The sequence below is a fragment of the Protomyctophum parallelum genome (assembly GCF_964188405.1).
Source record: "Protomyctophum parallelum genome assembly, chromosome: 18".
Classification (NCBI taxonomy): Eukaryota; Metazoa; Chordata; class Actinopteri; order Myctophiformes; family Myctophidae; genus Protomyctophum; species Protomyctophum parallelum.
The window spans coordinates 23042409-23065724 of NC_139716.1; the positions used below are offsets into that span (position 1 = coordinate 23042409).

At 45.1% G+C, this 23316-nt stretch overlaps 2 protein-coding genes across 2 annotated transcripts in view; both read left to right on the forward strand.

Moving 5' to 3' along the window:
* rela (v-rel avian reticuloendotheliosis viral oncogene homolog A) overlaps positions 1-23316 on the forward strand; it is a 285280-nt gene that overhangs the window by 35661 nt on the left and 226303 nt on the right. The gene's annotated exons all lie outside the window — the stretch shown is intronic.
* On the forward strand, positions 10707-21039 carry drap1 (DR1-associated protein 1 (negative cofactor 2 alpha)). Its single transcript, XM_083789068.1, has 7 exons — positions 10707-10912; positions 11491-11563; positions 14660-14753; positions 15976-16104; positions 17011-17101; positions 17459-17544; positions 19190-21039. The coding sequence occupies exons 1-7, from the start codon at positions 10871-10873 to the stop codon at positions 19416-19418; spliced, it is 744 nt and encodes a 247-aa protein (XP_083645194.1). The 5' UTR covers positions 10707-10870; the 3' UTR covers positions 19419-21039.

Consider the following 23316-nt stretch of genomic DNA (forward strand, 5'->3'; position numbering starts at 1 on the left):
TAACTGGACATAGAAGCGCCTGTTGTTGAGGAGGCTTTTCCTGACCATTGTGCGGTGTTGGACAGTGTCGTAGGCAGCAGAGAGATCTCTGAATGCTGCTCCAGTTATTTGTTTCCCCTCAAACCCATCCTCAATGTGTTGGGTGAGGTTGAGCTCTGTCCAGCACAGGAGCGGCTGGGACGGAAACCAGCTTGGTCTTTAGTCAGCTTGGTATCTATGAGTGGCAACAAGGCGTTGGAGTAGCAGCTTCTCATATAGCCTTGTAGGTGATGCAGAGGGAAATGGGTCGGTAGCTCTTTGTGGATAATGGGTCTTTGCCAGGTTTAGGGATTGCAACCACTTTGGCCTTTTCCCAGACAGAAGGGATGGTTTTCTGTGCTATGCATGTGTTCAGCATCCCCACAAGCCAGGTCTTTGCGTTGGGTCCCAGGTGCTGTAACATTTCTGCCAGTAGGTCATCAATCCCTGCTGCTTTTCCGGGTTTCAACTTTCCCATTGCAGTTTCAAGTTCTTCTAGGTCGAAGGGTTTGGTTTGAGGGCTGGCTGATTGTGGTTGGTCTGATACCACTGTGCGATGGTATTCTCCTGTGGGTCGGTGGCGGTCTTGGTCACAACTGGTGGCCAACAGTTGTAACCAACACCGCCACCGACCCACATAGAATACCATCGCACAGTGGTATCAGACCAACCACAATCAGCCAGCCCTCAAACCAAACCCTTCGACTTAGAAGAACGTGAAACTGCAATGGGAAAGTTGAAACCCGGAAAAGCAGCAGGGATTGATGGCATACTGGCAGAAATGATACAGCACCTGGGACCTATCGCAAGGACCTGGCTTGTGGGGATGCTGAACACATGCATAGCACAGAAAACCATCCCTTCTGTTTGGAAAAAGGCTGGAGTAGTTGCAATCCCTAAACCTGGCAAAGACCCATTATCCCCGAAGAGCTACCGACCCATTTCCCTCCTCTGCATCACCTACAAGCTCTATGAGAGGCACTACAATTTCTGAACAGACTATATTTACATCAATATGTCTGGGTCCCCACCTACTCACTCAGGGTTGACGTGTCACACCTGCAGTGATGGGAGGGGCACCAAAATGTGGTATTTTGATTGTTTAATGGGGGCACTCCCTTAGTATAAAAGTGTATGTTTTGTGTACACATGACCTGATGAAGATCAAATGGATCGAAACGCTGTCAGTATTTCAACAAAGAACGTCTTTCTTATACCTGTGGTGTGCGGGCTCCATCCAATACCTACACCAGTTGTGATGCAACAGAGTTTGCTGTGACCGTTGTGAATTATGGGTGGTGTGGTTTTTGCCAAGACGGTGGATTGTGGCCCATGCCTTCCTGCTGTTATTTGACATGTTGGTGTTCTCTATATCTTTTCGTCCTGGGCATGACGTTAAACTGTTCCGTTCGAGAGGACCAGCGACCCTCGAATGTAAACGGCCACGAAAGGAAATTATGTGTGTGTGAGGTGTTCTCTATAGGTTGGGTTTCAGGTGGTTGTATTGTAGTAGCTTGACATTTCTTGGAGGGCACTTTCAAGGACAGACTCAATCTTCTGGAAGTCTGCTTGTTGGGTCGTAACGCAGAGGTTGTCGGCGTAGATGAAACGCTGGCATTAGGCATTGGGTAGTGGCTGGTCGTTTGTGTAGATATTGAAAAGGAGGGGGGCGAGCACGCTACCTTGTTGGAGGCCGTTCTTTTGGGCTTTCCATTTACTCCTCTGGTCATTTAACTGGACATAGAAGCGCCTGTTGTTGAGGAGGCTTTTCCTGACCATTGTGCGGTGTTGGACAGTGTCGTAGGCAGCAGAGAGATCTCTGAATGCTGCTCCAGTTATTTGTTTCCCCTCAAACCCATCCTCAATGTGTTGGGTGAGGTTGAGCTCTGTCCAGCACAGGAGCGGCTGGGACGGAAACCAGCTTGGTCTTTAGTCAGCTTGGTATCTATGAGTGGCAACAAGGCGTTGGAGTAGCAGCTTCTCATATAGCCTTGTAGGTGATGCAGAGGGAAATGGGTCGGTAGCTCTTTGTGGATAATGGGTCTTTGCCAGGTTTAGGGATTGCAACCACTTTGGCCTTTTCCCAGACAGAAGGGATGGTTTTCTGTGCTATGCATGTGTTCAGCATCCCCACAAGCCAGGTCTTTGCGTTGGGTCCCAGGTGCTGTAACATTTCTGCCAGTAGGTCATCAATCCCTGCTGCTTTTCCGGGTTTCAACTTTCCCATTGCAGTTTCAAGTTCTTCTAGGTTGAAGGGTTTGGTTTGAGGGCTGGCTGATTGTGGTTGGTCTGATACCACTGTGCGATGGTATTCTCCTGTGGGTCGGTGGCGGTCTTGGTCACAACTGGTGGCCAACAGTTGTAACCAACACCGCCACCGACCCACATAGAATACCATCGCACAGTGGTATCAGACCAACCACAATCAGCCAGCCCTCAAACCAAACCCTTCGACTTAGAAGAACGTGAAACTGCAATGGGAAAGTTGAAACCTGGAAAAGCAGCAGGGATTGATGGCATACTGGCAGAAATGATACAGCACCTGGGACCTATCGCAAGGACCTGGTTTGTGGGGATGCTGAACACATGCATAGCACAGAAAACCATCCCTTCTGTTTGGAAAAAGGCTGGAGTAGTTGCAATCCCTAAACCTGGCAAAGACCCATTATCCCCGAAGAGCTACCGACCCATTTCCCTCCTCTGCATCACGTCTTTCTTATACCTGTGGTGTGCGGGCTCCATCCAATACCTACACCAGTTGTGATGCAACAGAGTTTGCTGTGACCGTTGTGAATTATGGGTGGTGTGGTCTTTGCCAAGACGGTGGATTGTGGCCCATGCCTTCCTGCTGTTATTTGTCATTATGGTGTTCTCTATATCTTTTCGTCCTGGGCATGACGTTAAACTGTTCCGTTCGAGAGGACCGGCGACCCTCGAATGTAAACAGCCACGAAAGGAAACTATGTGTGTGTGAGGTGTTCTCTATCATTTAATTCCAGACTTTCCTTCGTTCATTCCAGACTTCACTGTCTATCTCCTGTGTTTTCCATTCATCTTGAGCGTTACACAGTCGTCTGATGTGCGGGGGGAGGTGCCGGCTAGCGCATAAAGGCACGGACGGGACAGGTGTTGTCTTGACCCATCCCGTGATGATGCGACAGGTGTCATTTAGGGCTGTGTCGACCAATTTGGTGTGACGTGATCGGCTCCAGCTTGAGCAGGCATACTCTGCTGTAGAGAAAGACAGGGCCATGGCAGTTGCACGGATTGTTTGTGGGTCTGCGCCCCACTTGGGAGTTCACTAGTTTTCACAGGATGTTATTGTGGGTGTTGACCGTGGCTTTTGTGTTCTCCAGGTGTTTTTTTTAAGAAGAGTGTCCTGTCCAGTGTAACTCCAAGATACATGGGGTGGGTATGGTTGGAGAGTTTGTGACCATCCCAAGTGACACTCAGTTCTTTTCTCGCGTCTCGGTTCCTCAGGTGGAAGCTGCATAGTTGGGTTTGTGTGTCTTTCTTTTTCTGTCTTTCTTTCTTAGGACGGAGATCAAGGTAGACGCCATAGGAAGGCTCAACACTAGCCGATGCCCCTAGAGATCCATCCCAAAGCTTCCCTCAGGGAGCACAGCAAGCCAGCTAGCCAGCAAGCCTGCCCAGTCAGCCAACGCAGCCAGTCAGCTCCGCCAGTCAGCCAGTGTAGAAAGTCAGGCTGCCAAGCCAGAGCATATCAGCCCTTGCAGTCAGCCATTGCAGCCATACCAGCCTTGCTCAGTCAGCTCAGCCAGGCCTCTCTTGAGGCCTGGCTCTCTGTCTGCCTGGCCCGGTCTGCCCTGCCCTGCCTTGCAGCAACAGAACCAGCCTTTCTGGAAAGCCAGCCAGCTCAGAATGCGAGCTGAGCAAGCCAGTGCAGCAGCAAGCCCAGACTAGGTTACCGCAGCCTTACTGTGCAGCCACAGCCACTCAGTCTAGACCAGCAGGAGCTGGCCAGGCTCCAACCCTTGCAGCGCAGCCTTAGGCCGGACAGTCCCCCTGCCTGCACTTTGTTGCCTTCCTGGCCTGTCTGCCTGCCTAGGCGCCTCGGTCTTCCTGTCTGTCTGCCTTGGCCTGCCAGTCTGAAACTGGTTTAGACTAACTGCGTGCTTGCCAGCTGCGCTGGCTTGCTGAGCTCGTATTCTGAGCTGGCTGGCTTGCCAGCAAGGCTGGTTCTGTTGCTGCAAGGCAGGGCGGGGCAGACCGGGCCAGGCAGACAGAGAGCCAGGCCTCGAGAGAGGCCTGGCTGAGCTGACTGAGCAAGGCTGGTATGGCTACAATGGTTGACTGCAAGGGCTGATGTGCGCTGGCTTGGCAGCCTGACTTTCTACACTGGCTGACTGGCGGAGCTGGCTGGCTGCGTTGGCTGACTGGGCGGGCTTGCTGGCTAGCTGGCTTGCTGGACTCCCTGAGGGAAGCTTTGGGATGGATCTCTAGGGGCATCGGCTTGTGTTGAGCCTTCCAACGGCGTCTACCTTGATCTTCGTCCTAAGAAAGAAAGACAGAAAAAGAAACACACACACAAACTCAACTATGCAGCTTCCACATGAGGAAGGCAGGCAGGCACGCAGGCAGGCACAAGCTGCCTGCGTGCTTGCTTCGCCCTCCAGTTGCTGCTCCAGTTATTTGTTTTCCCTCAAACCCATCCTCAATGTGTTGGGTGAGGTTGAGCTCTGTCCAGCACAGGAGCGGCTGGGACGGAAACCAGCTTGGTCTTTAGTCAGCTTGGTATCTATGAGTGGCAACAAGGCGTTGGAGTAGCAGCTTCTCATATAGCCTTGTAGGTGATGCAGAGGGAAATGGGTCGGTAGCTCTTTGTGGATAATGGGTCTTTGCCAGGTTTAGGGATTGCAACCACTTTGGCTTTTCTCCAGACAGAAGGGATGGTTTTCTGTGCCATGCATGTGTTCAGCATCCCCACGAGCCAGGTCTTTGCGTTAGGTTCCAGGTGCTGTATAATTTCTGCCAGTATGTCATCAATCCCTGCTGCTTTTCCGGGTTTCAACTTTCCCATTGCAGTTTTGAGTTATTCTAGGTCGAAGGGTTTGGTTTGAGGGCTGGCTGATTGTGGTTGGTCTGATACCACTGTGCGATGGTATTCTCCTCTGGGTCGTGGCGGTGTTGGTTACGACTGTTGGCCACCAGTTGTGATGCAACAGAGTTCGCTGTGACCGTTGTGAATTATGGGTGGCTCCCTGAGGTCCTTGATCGCCATTGGGTCCAACAGTGGTCATTGAAGCGTGCACACACATGCACACATGCACCTACACACACAGGGGCACATGCGTATGCACACCTGGACCTTTAAATGAACAACAACACAAAAACTAAGGCACTGGTGTCGGACTTCTGGTTTACCGGAACGGGGTTCAACTCCCTGCAGTGCCCTGCTCAATGTGTTATATTTACATGGTTCATTGGTCCATGGTCTCAGGTCATTGAGCGGCGCGCTATTGTGTGCGATTCTTCATCATTGTTGAGGATTAAAAAAAAAGGTGAAAATCAAGGAAAAGCGAAAGGCTATAGTCCATGGTCACGGACCGCATACTGGTCAAGGTAATTCATACTGGTGAAGATCATTTACTAGTCTTATGAAGGTCATTTATACTGGTCAAGGTCATTTACTAGTCTCATGAAGGTAATTTATACTGGTCAGTCATATACTGGTCACGGTCATTTATACTGGTCAAGGTCATTTGTACTTGTCAAGGTCATTTATACTGGTCAAGGTCATTTACTAGTCTTATTGAAGGTCATTTATACTGCTCAAGGTTATTGATCAATATCAATGACCTTGATGACCCCAAGGTCATTAAGTGGCATGCTATAGTGCGCGATTCTTCATCATTGTTCACGATTTGAAAAAAGGTTAAATCGCGGAAAAGCGAAAGGCTATAGTCCATAGTCTCGGAGGGCATACAAAAATGTGTGGTGCTATACAGGCCGTTCTGGAAAATTTGGGACAGAGGTTCATCGTTGGCATCCAGGGAGTGTGTGTGCAAAATTTGGCATCGACCGGGTTAATGGTGCTGGAGATTAGCTGTTAACAAACTGACGGACACACACACACACACACACACACACTCACTCAGAGTGCAAAACATACTCTATCCCCATGGCTTTGGCCTGGTGCCATACCGTTATTAATTATTGCCTACAATGTCAATTGTGAAATTACTTTACCGTTGCAATGCAAAATTTACATTTCAACGAATGGACCTCGTAAAACAAAACAAAAACCAAGGCACTGGTTGTGGTACTTCTGGTTTACCGGAATGGGGTTCAACTCCCTGCAGTGCTCTGCTCAATTTGTTGTATTTACATGGTTCATTTTTATTTTCTGCTCATTGTGTTGCCTTTTCATAGATGATAACCCCCAGGTTCTTTAATGTGTTTGCACTCCCTACAGTTAGGTTACCAAGTCTATTTATTTATTATTTCTGTTCACTAGAACTAGAACCAATTACCAAAGTAGGCTTTCTAATGACACAACTCGCCTTTGTTTTTATGTGTAGCAAAAACGTTCTTTTTATTTACGCCAAAGAGTAGAGGCTGGTCTGCATTCATGCGAGCGGGGAAGTTTAGAGTAACATAGCTCTAAATGAAACGCATTAGAGCTATGGACCAGAGCTAGTAGTCATAGCACTTCATGGTATATGCATAGTTTATATAGTTTCATTATAGATATATTAAACAGAGAGGACTGGAGTCAATTGGGTTATATTATGTTTAACACTAATTTGAAGCTGTCAAAATCTGACAGACTTCTGGCGGCCATGGCCACGCCCACCTTTTGGTAACGCCCACTTTCGGCCAAGCCCACAAAAAGGACCCCCCCATGTCATTTGCCAGGCAGGCTCCACTCTCAGACAGATATTTGGCTCCGTCTTATGAGCTAATTTAGAACTTCCTGTCTGAGAGCTAGCTAATTTAAGACATCCGGTTGCCTTCAGAATAAAATAAGGTTATTTAATTCGTTAATTAAATAATTGTCAATGCCCCAAGGCACAGCACTTTTTTGAGCGTTGACCTCAGTAGAAGGTCTGCTGCCGTGAATTTTACACCTCTCCCACTTAGCGGAGAGTGGGGTGTGGTACAGGACATCTCCCCGAACGCGTGGGTATGCTGCATCTACAAGTAGTACAAGATAAATTGAAACCATTGACACCTACTTCGATGGTTCAGTTGTCATCTATGCCGGGGAATTTAGCAGCTCTCATTCAAGCGTTTTTTCAAAATCAAGGTCACACATTTGATTGCAAAACAATCTGTGGTGTCACTCAACAACTAGTGAATAGCATCTTACTTGGCCTTAGGAATGCACAATGACCCATTAGATTTTATACACAAACTAGTAGTTTGGTTGAGTATGTGTGGTGTCCACACAGTTGTTCAAGCAAAACATACAGACATCTGTACATTCTGTGCCTGGACAGTTGAAAGCAATTAACAGAACAATAACGGAGGACAATTTGGAAGAAGATGATGATGATGTGGTTTTATGCAATGAAAGTCTAAATGACAATATGTGTGAAGCTATACCATTACCAATTTCTACAACAGACATCTGCTATCAAAAAATGTCACACACGGCTTGAAGAAGCAGCAGCGCAGGACTCAACATTTAGACGGAAACTTGAGAAATTCAATCTAGCCAACACATCAGTGTCATTAGTGTCTCAGAAATGTTCTAGGACAGAAGTATGCACCATATTAAACAGCTTTGTAGAATACACACTTCGGTCTCCTTTCCTTGGAGATGACCTGCTTTGCCTGAAAAGTCTTAGTCTGTATAGTTGTACTCAATGTGGTGACAAGGCCTTACCATCTACAAAGAACATGTCACAATTCATAGTGCAGCCACTTGACGTGTCACAAAAAGGCATCTTAGACACTATTGCACAAATATTACCTGCTCAATCTGAACAATGTGAAACATGTCAGCAGGAAAAGAGCTTATCAACATATGAAGTAATTAACAGCCCACAGACCTTACTTCTCCTGTTAAGAGCTGGCACAAAAATTCCAAAAACGTTCAATTTATCCTGTCTGTACCACCAAAATGAGTATGCTTTGACCAGTATGTGTGTATTTTTCGACAGGCCACCATATGCGTCATTGTACATCCTTAAAGATCATAAATGGCATATCTGGACAAATGAATCGAATGACACAGCAGGCTATACCTTTGAGCTGATGCAAAGAACATCCGCTCGACAGCACACAAAGACAGTAGTCACAAGTAGTTTCTATGTCGTGTCATACGAGAAAATAAACAGTCGAGAAATAATCAAGTTTCGTCAGGACAAACAAATGCATAAATGCACAGACAGATGCAATCAACGCACACAAGTGACACCCATTCCAAAGCTAGAGGTAACTCCTTGACCTGACTTAGCTTGCGTAGAGAAAGTGATTTCATGTCAATGCCCCAAGGCACAGCACTTTTTTGAGCGTTGACCCCAGTAGAAGGTCTGCTGCTGTGAATTTTACACCTCTCTCGCTTAGCGGAGAGTGGGGTGTGGTAGAGGACATCTCCCCGAACACGTGGGTATGTCCAGATAGTTGCCTCGCGGAGGCCTCTTTGTCCAGTGTCCATTCTGGGTCCGGAAACGGTACTTTTTGTCAGCATTGACCCCAGTAGAAGGTCTGCTGCTGTGAATTTTACACCTCTCCCGCTTAGCGGAGAGTGTGGTGTGGTAGAGGTAGAGGACATCTCCCCGAACGCGTGGGTATGTCCAGATAGTTGCCTCGCGGAGGCCTCTTTGTCCAGTGTCCATTCTGGGTCCGGAAACGTTACTTTTTTCAGCGTTGACCACAGTAGAAGGTCTGCTGCTGTGAATTTTACACCTCTCTCGCTTAGCGGAGAGTGGGGTGTGGTAGAGGACATCTCCCCGAACGCGTGGGTATGTCCAGATAGTTGCCTCGCGGAGGCCTCTTTGTCCAGTGTCCATTCTGGGTCCGGAAACGTTACTTTTTTCAGCGTTGACCACAGTAGAAGGTCTGCTGCTGTGAATTTTACACCTCTCCCGCTTAGCGGAGAGTGGGGTGTGGTACAGGACATCTCCCCGAACGCGTGGGTATGTCCAGATAGTTGCCTCGCGGAGCCGTCTTTTGTCCAGTGTCCATTCTGGGTCCAGAAACGGTACTTTTTGTCAGCCTTGACCCCAGTAGAAGGTCTGCTGCTGTGAATTTTACACCTCTCCCGCTTAGCGGAGAGTGTGGTGTGGTAGAGGACATCTCCCCGAACGTGTGGGTATGTCCAGATAGTTGCCTCGCGGAGGCCTCTTTGTCCAGTGTCCATTCTGGGTCCGGAAACGGTACTTTTTGTCAGCATTGACCCCAGTAGAAGGTCTGCTGCTGTGAATTTTACACCTCTCCCGCTTAGCGGAGAGTGGGGTGTGGTACAGGACATCTCCCCGAACGCGTGGGTATGTCCAGATAGTTGCCTCGCGGAGCCGTCTTTTGTCCAGTGTCCATTCTGGGTCCGGAAACGGTACTTTTTGTCAGCCTTGACCCCAGTAGAAGGTCTGCTGCTGTGAATTTTACACCTCTCCCGCTTAGCGGAGAGTGTGGTGTGGTAGAGGACATCTCCCCGAACGTGTGGGTATGTCCAGATAGTTGCCTCGCGGAGGCCTCTTTGTCCAGTGTCCATTCTGGGTCCGGAAACGGTACTTTTTGTCAGCATTGACCCCAGTAGAAGGTCTGCTGCTGTGAATTTTACACCTCTCCCGCTTAGCGGAGAGTGTGGTGTGGTAGAGGACATCTCCCCGAACGTGTGGGTATGTCCAGATAGTTGCCTCGCGGAGGCCTCTTTGTCCAGTGTCCATTCTGGGTCCGGAAACGGTACTTTTTTCAGCGTTGACCACAGTAGAAGGTCTGCTGCTGTGAATTTTACACCTCTCCCGCTTAGCGGAGAGTGGGGTGTGGTACAGGACATCTCCCCGAACGCGTGGGTATGTCCAGATAGTTGCCTCGCGGAGCCGTCTTTTGTCCAGTGTCCATTCTGGGTCCGGAAACGGTACTTTTTGTCAGCCTTGACCCCAGTAGAAGGTCTGCTACTGTGAATTTTACACCTCTCCCGCTTAGCGGAGAGTGGGGTGTGGTATAGGACATCTCCCCGAACGCGTGGGTATGTCCAGATAGTTGCCTTGCGGAGCCGTCTTTTGTCCAGTGTCCACTTTATAAAGTCCATGCACTCCAGTGAATAGCATTTATCCATTTAGATAACTTTATTATTATTATTATAAGGATTTAATTACTTATTCTTACACAGAAACATAATGTGTGTCTTATAGCATCATATAGCATCATTTAAATGCTTAATTTGTAGTTTTAATGTGCAAATTAAACTTTTTTTCAATACTATAGAGGGTACTCTTATTTTGAAGAGATCGTCCACCGTAAGTCTTAAATTAGCTCACTAGATTAGCTCACTAGACGCTGCCACTAGCACATCGGGAGCAATTAGGTTAGTAGGTTCCATCCTGGAGGCAAATCTTTCCAGTGATAAAATAGGATCCCATTATGGTTAATAAAGACGTTAAATCGGTCTTTAAATCAATTAAAAACAGCGACCCCGAACGTAACAGATATCGACGGGTCACCGATGTCCGCGTAACGCCGATGAGGAGGGGAGGGGCGCGAGGAGAGTGACGTTTGACGACGCAGGCACTAAGCTAAGGAGCTAGCTTAGCTTAGCATTTGCAGCTAATATCTGTGCTGTTGTTGTGTGCGTGGTTGCTGGTGGAGGCGACTTGTTGTGAAGGAGACTTTGTTTATTATTATTATTATTTTAAAGTTAGCCGCCCGGGGTGACGTAACAATGCCCAGCAAGAAAAAGAAATACAACGCCAGGTTCCCTCCGGTGAGTGTTAACAGTTTGCTGCTCACACATCAATCACTGATGCTAGCAAGCTAATGGGCTAGCTGGCTGCTGCTCTCTCCCATGAGTGGGAGTTAGCCTAGCATGCTAACTGGTCCAGAGGTATTATTTATTATACATGTTAAATTAATGACTGATGCCTTTCAGTGTGACAGCCAACACCAGTCATGAAACATGAGCTTGTGTCGGGATTATGTGAACCGATACGGTTAGCCGATATTGTGTTTTAAGCAAGTCAGTTGGAGCTATATTAAGTGAAAGTGCACGTTAGCTGGTTAGCCTGGTGTTGAGCTGTCAGTTGCACTGACATATACACTGACTAACATGACCTTTTGTGGGCAATGCAATAAATCAGTGTTGTGCTACAGTCACACTGATACACTTGTATTGCAACCAGTTGTGTTGCACGCATTGCAATAAGCTATACACTCAGTTAGTTATGGCCTGTTTACTTTATATATATATATACATATACACACACACACACACACACACACACACACACACACACACACAGAGAGATGGTTGTGTCTGTCTCTCTAAAATGTTTCTCATTACAGGCAAGGATTAAGAAGATTATGCAGACCGATGAAGAAATAGGAAAAGTGGCTGCTGCTGTACCCGTCATCATATGTATCCTTCACATCTTAAAACGATTTTAAAGCTCCAGTGAGTCTTGTTTGTGATACTGTTCTCATACATATCTTCACTGATGCAACAGTGTCTGATAAAACGTTGGTATTATTGTGTTTTTAGGCCAGTAGCAGGACAGCATATTGTAGAGTATGAGGTTTATATTATTATTATTTGTATTATTATTATTATTATTGCACTTTTCGATGATGGGTCTCCCTTTATTTTTGTGCAGTGGTACTAGCTTAATATTTAGACTCTCGTAGATGTATTTATCTATTCTGATACTTTCAATCTAAGCGTACTTGCCCCTAGCCCCTCTCGGGACCCCCGTAAGGGTTTCTGGCATTTGGATGTTTACATCTTCCCATCTCTCCCACGCTAAATGGTATACAGATGTACATACCTTGGGGACAGGGCATGACGCTTAGCATTTTTCCAAGTAGCACGTGTGCGACTAAGTTGAAAAATCTAGTAGCACACAAATTATTTTAGGAGCATGATGAAAAGTTATCAAATAATGTGTTTTTGAGGGGCGCTAGCCCCTCCTATGTATACATAGCTTTAGTCCCCACACATCTCATGATTTGCCATTGACAATGAAAGGGGAATTCAGGTCAAATGTCCACTAAATCCTGTCCACACACGTCTCAATATTTGCCATTGGCAATGAACGGAGAAATTCGGTCAAAATTCCACTAAATATGTGGATTAAACATCAAAACATTAGATGCCATTGACATTGAAAGGAAAATGTACGTCATATTGCAAACGAGCAAATCAGCTATTAAACCAATCACAGCTAGGTATTCTGATGTACGATGATGTATGATGATAAGAGTGTCCCTCACTTCACCCAGGTGTGATTTTTCTTTAATAAAGTGATATGAGGTAGGGACGGGCAATATGGCAAAATATTATATCACAATATCTTTTCAGCAATTATCAAAATATTGATATTCATCAGGATATCATTTTTATGTTTATTTTTATATAATCTATATAACCAATTTGTTTTTATGCTGATAGACTATTTGTTTTTTATGCAGATAGATATATTAATTAAATGTAATTAAATTATTATCTATATAGCTTTGACTGCTTTAGAAAGAACATCTGACACACAGCTACAGTAGACTATTAATTTACTAAACTGGTAATTTACTCGGCTGACTACCGACTACCGTTGCTCGTTAAGCAGGTCACACAATGGATGGACCACTGATATTTATCCAGCCAGGTCGGTGATTACTATTATCATTCATGCTGTGCAACACATGCTTTTGTAAACAACGCTAAGGATTGTTTTGATCGATAATAATCTGTCATGTGCGTGCGCGCGTGCACTCTTTATTTGTGCGTGCAGTCGTGCACAGTGTTTCTCCCGCGTTTGGTTAAAAGTTGGCGTTCAAACTTTACAAATAAGTTTAGTATTCAACGTGTCGGGGACGCTATCATGCTGCGTTCACTCTGACGCTCTGTGCTGTCTGCGAGGGAACAACTGACACACAGCACAGAGTGCTAATCCATCACACGCTCTATGCTAAGGCTCTATGCCTCGAACTGCTAAAAGTTTGTGTTTCCACCCGGCTTCCGCTCACCGGTGAATCACGTGATTTGTTTTCAGCTGATGCCATTGGTTCAACCAATGGGCATCGGCTGAAAACAAATCACGTGATCCACTGAGTGGAGCTGCATTCAATGGCAGCATTATATTAAGCAACACTGCAACACAACATTATGGGCGCGTTCGGAAATAACGCAATGAGCGCACTGCAATGCAAACTAATAGGCGAGTGTGCTCCGGTGTGGTATTTTCGAACGTGCCCATAGTATTTGCACGGTCAAATGTTGTAGTCGCACACGTGCTACAAGTTTCATTTCACAACTCGCACAATGCTATTTTTAGTCGCATATGCGAGTACCTAGTCGCACTGTCGAGCCCTGCTTGGGGATGAGATGTTTCAAAATAATCATATATAGGCAATGGGAGACAACGGAAACGTCAGAGAATTTTCATTTGGCGCAGAAGCCGTTTTTCGTTTGACCGTTTTGGCAGCTCTGAAATTCTCTCTTCCTTCCTTTTTGACTTCCCGACTGGCTAGCTGCGCGTCCCTACGTTACTGATGAATTGAACAATGTGGACCCTGTTGTAAACAAGTGTAATGCTTAATTGGGTCGTCCACTCACAGTTAACAGTCTTTGTATTGAGTTTGTGCTTGAAATGTACTGTAATTCTGCAAACTGTTAATAAATATTTCAATCAAATTTAAAAAAATCGCACCGACCACCCTGCCCTGGTGCGGGAGGCGGTACAATGGGATGTTAATAAGGAAGTCAAGGAAGGAAGTAAGAGAGAATTTCAGAGCTGCCAAAACAGTCAACTTAACGGCTTCTGTGCCAAATGAAAATTCTCTGACATTTTCGTTGTCTCCTATTGCCGATATATGCTTCTTTTGAAACATCTCACCCCCATCAAAAAAGCACCGCACGGCCATTTCCGAAGGTATGTACATCTGTATACCATTTAGCGTGGCAGAGATGGGAAGGGACCCTCCGTAAAGACGTAAACATCCAAATGTCAGAAACCTTTATGGGGGTCCCGAGAGGGGCTAACTTGCCCCATGGTGGTGAGTGCACCCTGTGCCTCAGAATAGCTCTGAACATGAACAAATGCAAAACCGTACCCTGTATACTGTAAGCTTACCCTGCTGCCCCAACTGTTTGATTACTTTGCGCAAAGCGTTTGAAACCCGTAGGTCCGTAGTTTTAATCCATTCTGTCTCGGAATCTTTCCGCCATATTGGATATGTCCTTGTCTCCCCAAATGAGTGCAACTGCGCAACAGCGCCCCTGGAGGTCAGTGTTGCGCAGTTGCACTCATTTGGGGAGATGAGGAAATATCCAAGATGGCGGAAATATTCAGAGACGGTGGATTAAAACACTTTATTGTATTGAGAACTACGGACCTACGGGGGAACAACCGAACAGGTGGGACAGCAGGGTAAATTGAACATAGGCATTGATTGATTGAATCAATACTTTTATTAGCAGTTTGAAGAAAGAAAACATTATTATCCTTAATTTAAACTGAAGCACGAGCACTGGAACTCTTCCTGGATTCTCTCCTCACCAAGGCCTGTCATGTCACACAGTCTCGGAATGCTAAGACAATGACAACATCACACCTGTAAGTCTGTCTGTCTTTTGGAGTGTGTGTATCACCTTTTAATAAGCCTGAGTTTTTGCTCAAACAGTTGCACACTTGCCAAATTGCACACACACAGTGCCATTCCTCAACACCCCAATCGCCCAGGACGAAGTTCACCATCCTTTCTATTAGTAACACCCAGTGCCCAGGACGACGTTTTATCCAAAAGACGAAGTTTATTGATATGAAAACCGCTCCACAGCCTAGGATCCGCCTGTTGCGCAATCCTCGATGTTGCACAAAAGCGGGACGTCATCGAAAATGTTCCCCCCTTGTTTAGCCGACGACAACGAAAATCTTAAAACTTTAATAACTCGCGATCTAAATCAACCCGTCCAATTCTAAGAAAAGATCCTGTGTTAGACGGCCCCCCGCTGTCCAGTCGCTAGTCGCGTTAGATTTAATCATTGTTGTTGTCGATCACCCTTAGTGTTTTGGCTACATTTAGCTGCTCTAGCCACATGCGGTATAACTTCCGGTCCGTCGGTAAAAGTGCTCCGTTGCTATAAATCGCTTGGGCGCTATGACTTAATTAATAAATAATCCTGGGCAATCGGAGTGTTAAGTTAACACCTTTTGCCAGATAATGATAATATCTCAAACTTATATTGTATTATATTGTTTCCCATACTGGTATTGGTTACTCGAGTCGGGCCGATACCACCCTCAAGTACTCGTACTCGGAACCGGCCCACATACTTTGACCCGAGTACCAAAACATCCAATTGACACTTGGCTGAATGAATGCAACGGGAGCAAGTCTGACCCAGCAAATTGCCAAAAACAGCTGATCTACAAGCATAAATGACAAGACAACTGACAAGTTTAGATCGGAGATCCATCTGCATCTATGAGAAAAAGGGGGTAACATAGGTGGTTACTCGACCAAAATAAAGTACTCATATTGGTACTCGGCATCGGCGAGTACAAAAAATTAAGTACTTGTACTCTGTCTGAGAAAATGGTATCGGGGCAACATGACGTTTGAGGAGAGCAGAGGTATGGGGGAGCCAGGTTGTTTAGTGCTTTGTAAGTGAGTGTTTTGGGCACTTCATGATTTTGTGTGCAGCAAAATAGGAATATACAGTAATTAGCAGACTCAGAAAGTGTCCAAAACTCGGAACAAGAAAAAATAAAAAGATATGGCACAGTAATGTGTGTGTGTGTGTGTGTGTTTACAACTTTACACCTTTCATTGCAGGAAGCAATGTATAGAGCTGGAACAGCAGTTTGACTTTCTGAAGGAGTTGGTAGCGACGGTGCCGGACATGCAGGGAGAGGGAGAGGAGAACCACGCAGAGGCAGGAGCAGCAGAGAAGGTCCCACGCAGGTGCAGAATGCCAAGGAACCACACACCTTTATTACCCAGGAGCAAAGATTTTAGTTAAAAAATGTTTACTTAAAAAAGATATATACTTTGATAAAGATTTGTAAGCAGATCTACACGCTCATGTGTATCTGATAAATGACACAATTGCTTTCATGGGTTTTATGGGTTAAGCCAGGAAATCATAAACCGCATAAACAATGTTAGAAAGTGTAATTATAAACCAATTACCTTGACAAAACCATCAGCTATAATAGAAAAGAAAAGTTAACTTTAGCTGACTCCACCGAGGCCTGCTCAGCAGAAAAAATATGGCACTAGTCGTCTAATGAGCAATAACATTATCGTTTAAGACATGCCGGATCGGTGGTTTTGACATCTGTGGCCATGTGTGTATAGACTTCCCTAAAACACGGCCACAGTCGGAATGCTCGTTTTTTTATTTCATTTATTTCACTTAACACTTTTCTTATCAAGGCCCATTATTCATTCAGCATTTGAGCCACGGAACCACCATTTGATGACATTTAGCCTTCCAGACCCAAAACTAAAGAATATTCTGTTATCGTTGGATAAGATTTAGTCCACAATTCCATGCTGTATTGATTGATGTGGTGCCCTAGGAGCGAGAACAGGCAAACGTTGATAAAAATAACAATTCTTCTAATTTTGTAGAATTCTTGTAAGTTGTAAATTATGTAATGGAGAATCATATAACTCTTGAGAAACCAAATGGACCCATACGGGTCCATTTGGTTTAATTTTACGCTCAAGAGTTAAAGATCTATAAAGGGTCCATTTGGTTACCAACTCTCCATCATTTCGCTGCATGGGGACCACCTGGAACCCCCTCAAGGACCACTGGTTGAGAACCACTGACTTATTGTGTTGTCATACTCTTGTCCCCAGAGGTAGAAAGCCAGGGAGTGGTCGCAAGAACGGAGGAGCGGGCTCCAAAGGCAAGGACAAGAAGCAATCGGGCACAGAGTCGGAGCAAGAGGTGGGTGTGGTGGAAGTAGAAGTACTTAACATTTTTAACTTAAGTAAAACTTACCAATACCACAATATAGAATGAAAGTATTGGCGTCAAATTGTACTTTAAAAGTACCAAAAGTAAAACTACTCATTATGCAGAAAGTCCCACTTCAGTTATCAAAATGTATTGCAATTGTTTTGAAAACGGCAGATCTGCAAGCTCTCAACGTGTGTTGGGAGCTTGTAGCTTGCTCGTCCCGTGCACGCACAATGTCATTAAATTGGCGGGGTACCGGGGAAGAAAGTGTGTGTGTGAGATAACACAACAGCTCCGATACTTGTTGCTCGTTTCTCACTTTTGTCCTTGTTGCCGTGGAAACAGGACGACTCCGAAGACAGTGAGACAGAAGAGGAGGAGGACGGCTCGCAGTCGAGCACAAACCTGCAGGCAGCGAACAGGTTCCACAGGTGGGAATCAGTGTTGATTTTGACAGAACATTTTTATGTCTAGTTTTAGTCTACTAAATATAAGATTTTATTTGACTAAATCTACTGCTGATTTAGTTGACTAAAATGTATTTTGGTTGTAGTGGCAGATTTTTACACTGCGATACATTGTTTGTAGGTCTATTTTCAGCATGCAACAAAGTGTAAAATGACTTGTGTCTTTTTTTTCTTTTTTTTTAAGATATTTTTTTGCGGCTTACGCCTTTATTGATTTTTTAAGGGATAGAAAGTAGGCTGACAGGAAACGGGAGAGAGATGGGGGGATGACATGCGGTAAAGGCCGTGTCGGGTCCGGGAGTCGAACCCGCGGCACACCGCGACTGGATCACCAGTCCGGTGCCCAGACCGTTACGCTACGGCCTGGGCCTGACTTGTGTCTTTAACACAAAGCTTGCTAACGATTCTGATTAACTGATTACCAGCTATGTTACGATGATATCATTAGACGACAAACCTTTTCCTAGGCCGACAGCAAATGTTCTCTTATTGCGAGAAGCACACCGCATACCTCAAAAGAAAGCTTAATTTGTCCACTCCAATTTAAAAAAAAAAACATCTTCCATTCTGGAGATAATTACCTTTATGTAACACCTGCTTATGTAGTAGCGGGCTCTTCTTGAACAGAATGCCGAGTTAGGAGCTGTTATATGTCAGACGTTGACAGGCAGTTAATGATAAAATAAAATAAACACAAAAGAATCCTATACATTCTATACACCGAATGAAAGCCCTAAATGTCTACTTTTACGAGGGAAAAGTACACATTGATCCCATTTACCTTTCGTCGGTAATTGGCTTTTGTATGAGCTAAAGAATGAGCATATGGGAACATATCGGGGCTACGTTACTACTGTTTTTTTGTTTTGTTTTGTTTTTTATGAAGATTATGATTATGGCGGATAGGGTAGGCACCAGGCGGACAGATGGAATGATGCAAAGACGCGTTGTCATTATTTATCCATCTATGTACGTGTCTGTCGCTGTGTATCGTGTATCACGAGGGCTGTGCGGTGAATCAGGTCTGCTTGATGTATTGTCCGGGTGTGTACAAAAACGATTGAAAGTAATCAATAAAAACATGCGCTACGTGTCCCGCACCGGACCGTTGGGATTCGAACCAGGTAGAAAACCGATTCCCGCACTGGCTGTTTTAACTTATACTGGATATTTTGTCCACTAGTCCCTTCCTAACATCATAGCTTAGTTTTCATGTAGTTTCCATTTAGTTTTCGTCAGTGAAAAAAGGTAGTCGACAAACATTTTTCATCATAGTATTAGTCGACGAAATCAACACTGGTGGGAATGCATGTAGACTTCACATAACTAATCACCTGAGACCTGCTTGATGTTCTACTTGGGTAAATTTTTAACACTTTTTCTTTTGCCTGGGAATTTTTCAGAATAAAGGCGTTAGAGAGTGCCCAGCAGATGAGGCAGATTTTACTCTGAAAAGCCCCGCCGTGCGTGTGTGTGTGTGTGTGTGTGTCTGTCTATGTACAAGATTCTCTGCCCCGGCCTGGTTGAGAATGATCATGAATCCATCACAAAACAGACTTGGAACTGTGTGAATGTGATCCACCTCTCTCTGCTCTCTTGTCACCCACAGCCCGGACAAGGTGCCCTCCCAGTACCCGGCGTCGTACCCACACATAGGCAACATGGTGCCCGATGGCGACCCCCCGCCACAGGCCCAGAGCGACGGGGGCATCACCGCCATGCCCCCTCTGACTTCCTTCGCCCCTCACCCCTCCATGATGGGTGTCCCGCCACCGCCTCCCACCACTGCGCCGCACAAAGACGAGGAGGATGACGACGACGAGGACTATGACTCTTAGCTCCCACCACCACCAAGCACGTCTCTTTTACCTTTTTTATTTTCCTTTTTTCTTAAGTTGCTCTTAAGGTGGGCTGCTGCTCTGCGTTGGGGGATAGGGAAAGACTTTTGATTAACAGCCCACGTTGACAGAGGAGCCCCACAGACACACCAGGCAGGCAGTATAACGACATGCTGCCACGGATGATGACGATGATGATGATGATGATGTTAGAACTGGTTGTATCATGTTATGTGTTTTAATTTTCCCTTTTTATTTTTAAAAAGAAAAAAAAAGAACAGAACTCCTTATTTTATGCTAGAGCAAAGAAAGAATCCAACCGGGGGTGTTTTTTTAAAAGATGTCAGTCATTCAATTTGGACTACAAACAAAATGGGATTCGTCAGTGTTTTTTCTCGCAAAGTTGCCACCACCCACACACACCCCCAGAAAGGAATAGGGTTTTTTTGTGTTTAACTTGTAGGTTTCTGCTTTGCACATTGGTTTCTCTCTCTCGTTTTGTCAGTATAATAATGGACATTCATGGTTGTTGAAAGATGCATATCACACACCTCGACACTCAAACCCTCAGGTTGGTATGAATTCATGATAGTTTAAGCCTTTTATAGCCTTCTTCGATCATGCAACGGAAAACGTCTCAAGATGAGTTTCACGGCTTCAATGGCTTATGAAGTATTTATATGAAAGTGGTCGTCACTTGAAGCTGAAGGGAACAGTACGTCATCCTCTCCGGAAAAAAGAAATCAGTGTATGAATCTTTGCTTTCAAAGTACTGTTGTGCAGATTATCGATCAGTCTTACTTCCTGGCTTTGTCGCAGCTTTCTGGTATAAATTGTATAGGCTGTGACATGTGTAAAGGAAGCAGGTGTTATATCATATTTTTACTATAGGTTAGGCAACAGCACCGTTTGTGAATTACTTTACATTAAAATTTTACGTTTTATTTTTACAAATGAATCCTCATAAGACAAACCACATTAGCGAGCATGCAGATGAACCAGGTAATTATGTTTTTGTTCATTGTAAAGCTGTCGGTTAAAACACATAGCTGCTCTCTCACTCGCGTTTAGAAGAACTGTTATTTGTATTGCCAAGGTGAGTCCCTTTTGTTAAAAAAAAGGCCATACCTGTCCGAACACACGATGTGACCTTTGGACCAGAACTTTGTTTTTAAAGTTGTGTAACCTCCCCCCCCCCCCTAAGCATCTGCCCCAGTCGGTCCATTATAATTTGTAAGCTTCTTGGCCTATTTAGGCCACCCCCCACCCCACTATTTTGAATAAATGTCTCATGATTTTTCTATATATTCTTTCCCCCTCTCACACCAAAGGGTCGGGTTGGGACAAAACCGGTTTTAAGGTAAAACACACCAATGCAACTCATTGAGTTTCAATGAGTTGCATTGGTGTGGTCTACCTTTTTAAAAACTGTTTTGTCCCAACCCGACCCTTTGGTTTAGATTGTTTTAAATGTATGCATTGAAGAAAAGCAAGAGAGATCCCCCCCCCCCCCCACATGTAATGTCTGTTGTGATATGAAATGTAGGGCAGTTGAAATTGACACTGTATTGTAAAACTTTTAACATTCTTTTTATTTTGTATGGGTGAGATAAAGTTCCGATTTCAATTAAAAAAGACAGTCCAAAAAAACCACGACGCCGTTATTGTTTCTGCTTCTCGTAGACGAGACAAGCGTGTTGACATGTTTCTCACTGTGCTTAATGTATGATCTGTGACAATGCACACTAGAGACCTGCGGATGGCGGATTTAGCCGCGGTTGCTGCGGTTAACCACAGTTTAGGATGGATTTGGGTCATTAGAGTATATTATAAATTAATATTGGATTAACCGCGGGTGAAATAATGCAGGGAATAAATTAATGCCATTTATCTATAGGCTTATAGCTTTTAAAACGCACACAATCTCGGAAAAACCTCGCAATCAGGATTTATGAATTTGAATAATTGATTAATGCGGGTGGATTATAAATATGCACACGCGGATTTGGATGACAAAAAAAGCTCACCCGCAGGTCTCTAATGCACACGTTTCACTTAACATTTGTTTGTTTTCAGAGGCTATAGTGAAACTGGCAACAAGCCTGATCCTAGCTGTGGCATTGGAAGAACTTAACGTTGTGCAAGGAAGACCTCACCTGATGGTTTCGCTGCAGTGGGTGAAACGCATCGTTTGTCGTTGGCTACACCTGGCTGCCTTCTATGTTTCATGTTATATGTTGCTTTTTTTGCAGTTCTTCTGGGGGAAGTTTATGAAGGATGCACACAATATACTGTTGATAGATATACTGCCTGTGACTCATAACAACGTCATGCGTCACACACACTCACACAAGGGCTTGGTTATGCTGGCTGCCTTTTCACCTGTCCTAGACCTGCCACTAGTCGGTTATATGGGTAAGCAAATCAGATAAAGCACAAGATGGTACAAGTCTGGGAAGAGCCTCTCTCACCAGTCAGTGGCCTTATGGTTAGAGTGTCCGCCCTGAAACTGGGAGGTCGGGTTTCGATCCCCGGCCGGGTCATACCAAAGACAAAAAAAACATACATGGGCAACTGGGGGCCACATGCCGCCCCCACCTTCACTTGATGCGGCCCGCAGGTTAATAGCCGAATAAAGATATATTCTTTAGTTCAGCGGTTACAATTCCAAACATGACTCACTTTATTCAGGCCATATTAGCTGAATGGTATTAGAATTGTCTCTTTTTTATGTCCATTGCATTTGTATTTAGTTCATAACTAACTAAATGCATTTGAAATTCAATTAAAAGGAAACTTTTCCAATTAAAAAATCACACCTGTGTGAAGTGAGGGGCGCTAATATATTAAAGCCTAACTGATTAGGTGATGTAATGTTGATGTAAAACAAACGGTGCAAACACAAACATTAAATGCCATTAACAATAAAGAGACAATATGACGTAAATTACTTTCCCTTCATTGTCAATGCGTTTACAAAACAAACATTGGACCTCAAAAATAGAAAAACATTGCAATTCAAATATTAGCTAAACTAGCTGATCTACAATGCCAGAATTGTACCTCTCAGTCCCTGCATAGTAGTTCCGGAGTGGTTCCAACGGATTGTGTGGCCCTGGTCTTGACCTAGTGGGACTGATCGAGGGTAGCCACTGGGACGTAAGTCAGGACTTGATCACCCCGGCTGGGTTACCCGAGTGAGGGGTAGGGTAGCCTATATTCACGAGACCCGAAATCCCGATCCCCTCATCACTGAGGATACGTCCCAGTTGCATCCATGCAATGTATTTTCGTTTTTTACAAGCTCAAAATGTCTCATTGTGACGCGTTTTGAGCTTGTTCAGATTAGCTACTTTTGCTATGAAATATGCAATGTGGAAATATTGTGGCCCTCTGGAGTGAGTGTGGAACTATAGTGGCCCTCTGGAGTGAGTGTGGAAATACAGTGGCCCTCTGGAGTGAGTGGAAATATATAGTGGTCCTCTGGAGCGAGTGTGGAACTATAGTGGCCCTCTGGAGCGAGTGTGGAAATATAGTGGCCCTCTGGAGTGAGTGTGGAACTATAGTGGCCCTCTGGAGTGAGTGTGGAAATATATAGTGGCCCTCTGGAGTGAGTGTGGAACTATAGTGGCCCTCTGGAGTGAGTGTGGAAATATAGTGGCCCTCTGGAGTGAGTGTGGAACTATAGTGGCCCTCTGGAGTGAGTGTGGAAATATATAGTGGCCCTCTGGAGCTAGTGTGGAACTATAGTGGCCCTCTGGAGCGAGTGCGGAACTATAGTGGCCCTCTGGAGCTAGTGTGGAACTATAGTGGCCCTCTGGAGCTAGTGTGTAACTATAGTGACCCTCTGGAGCGAGTGCGGAACTATAGTGGCCCTCTGGAGTGAGTGTGGAACTAT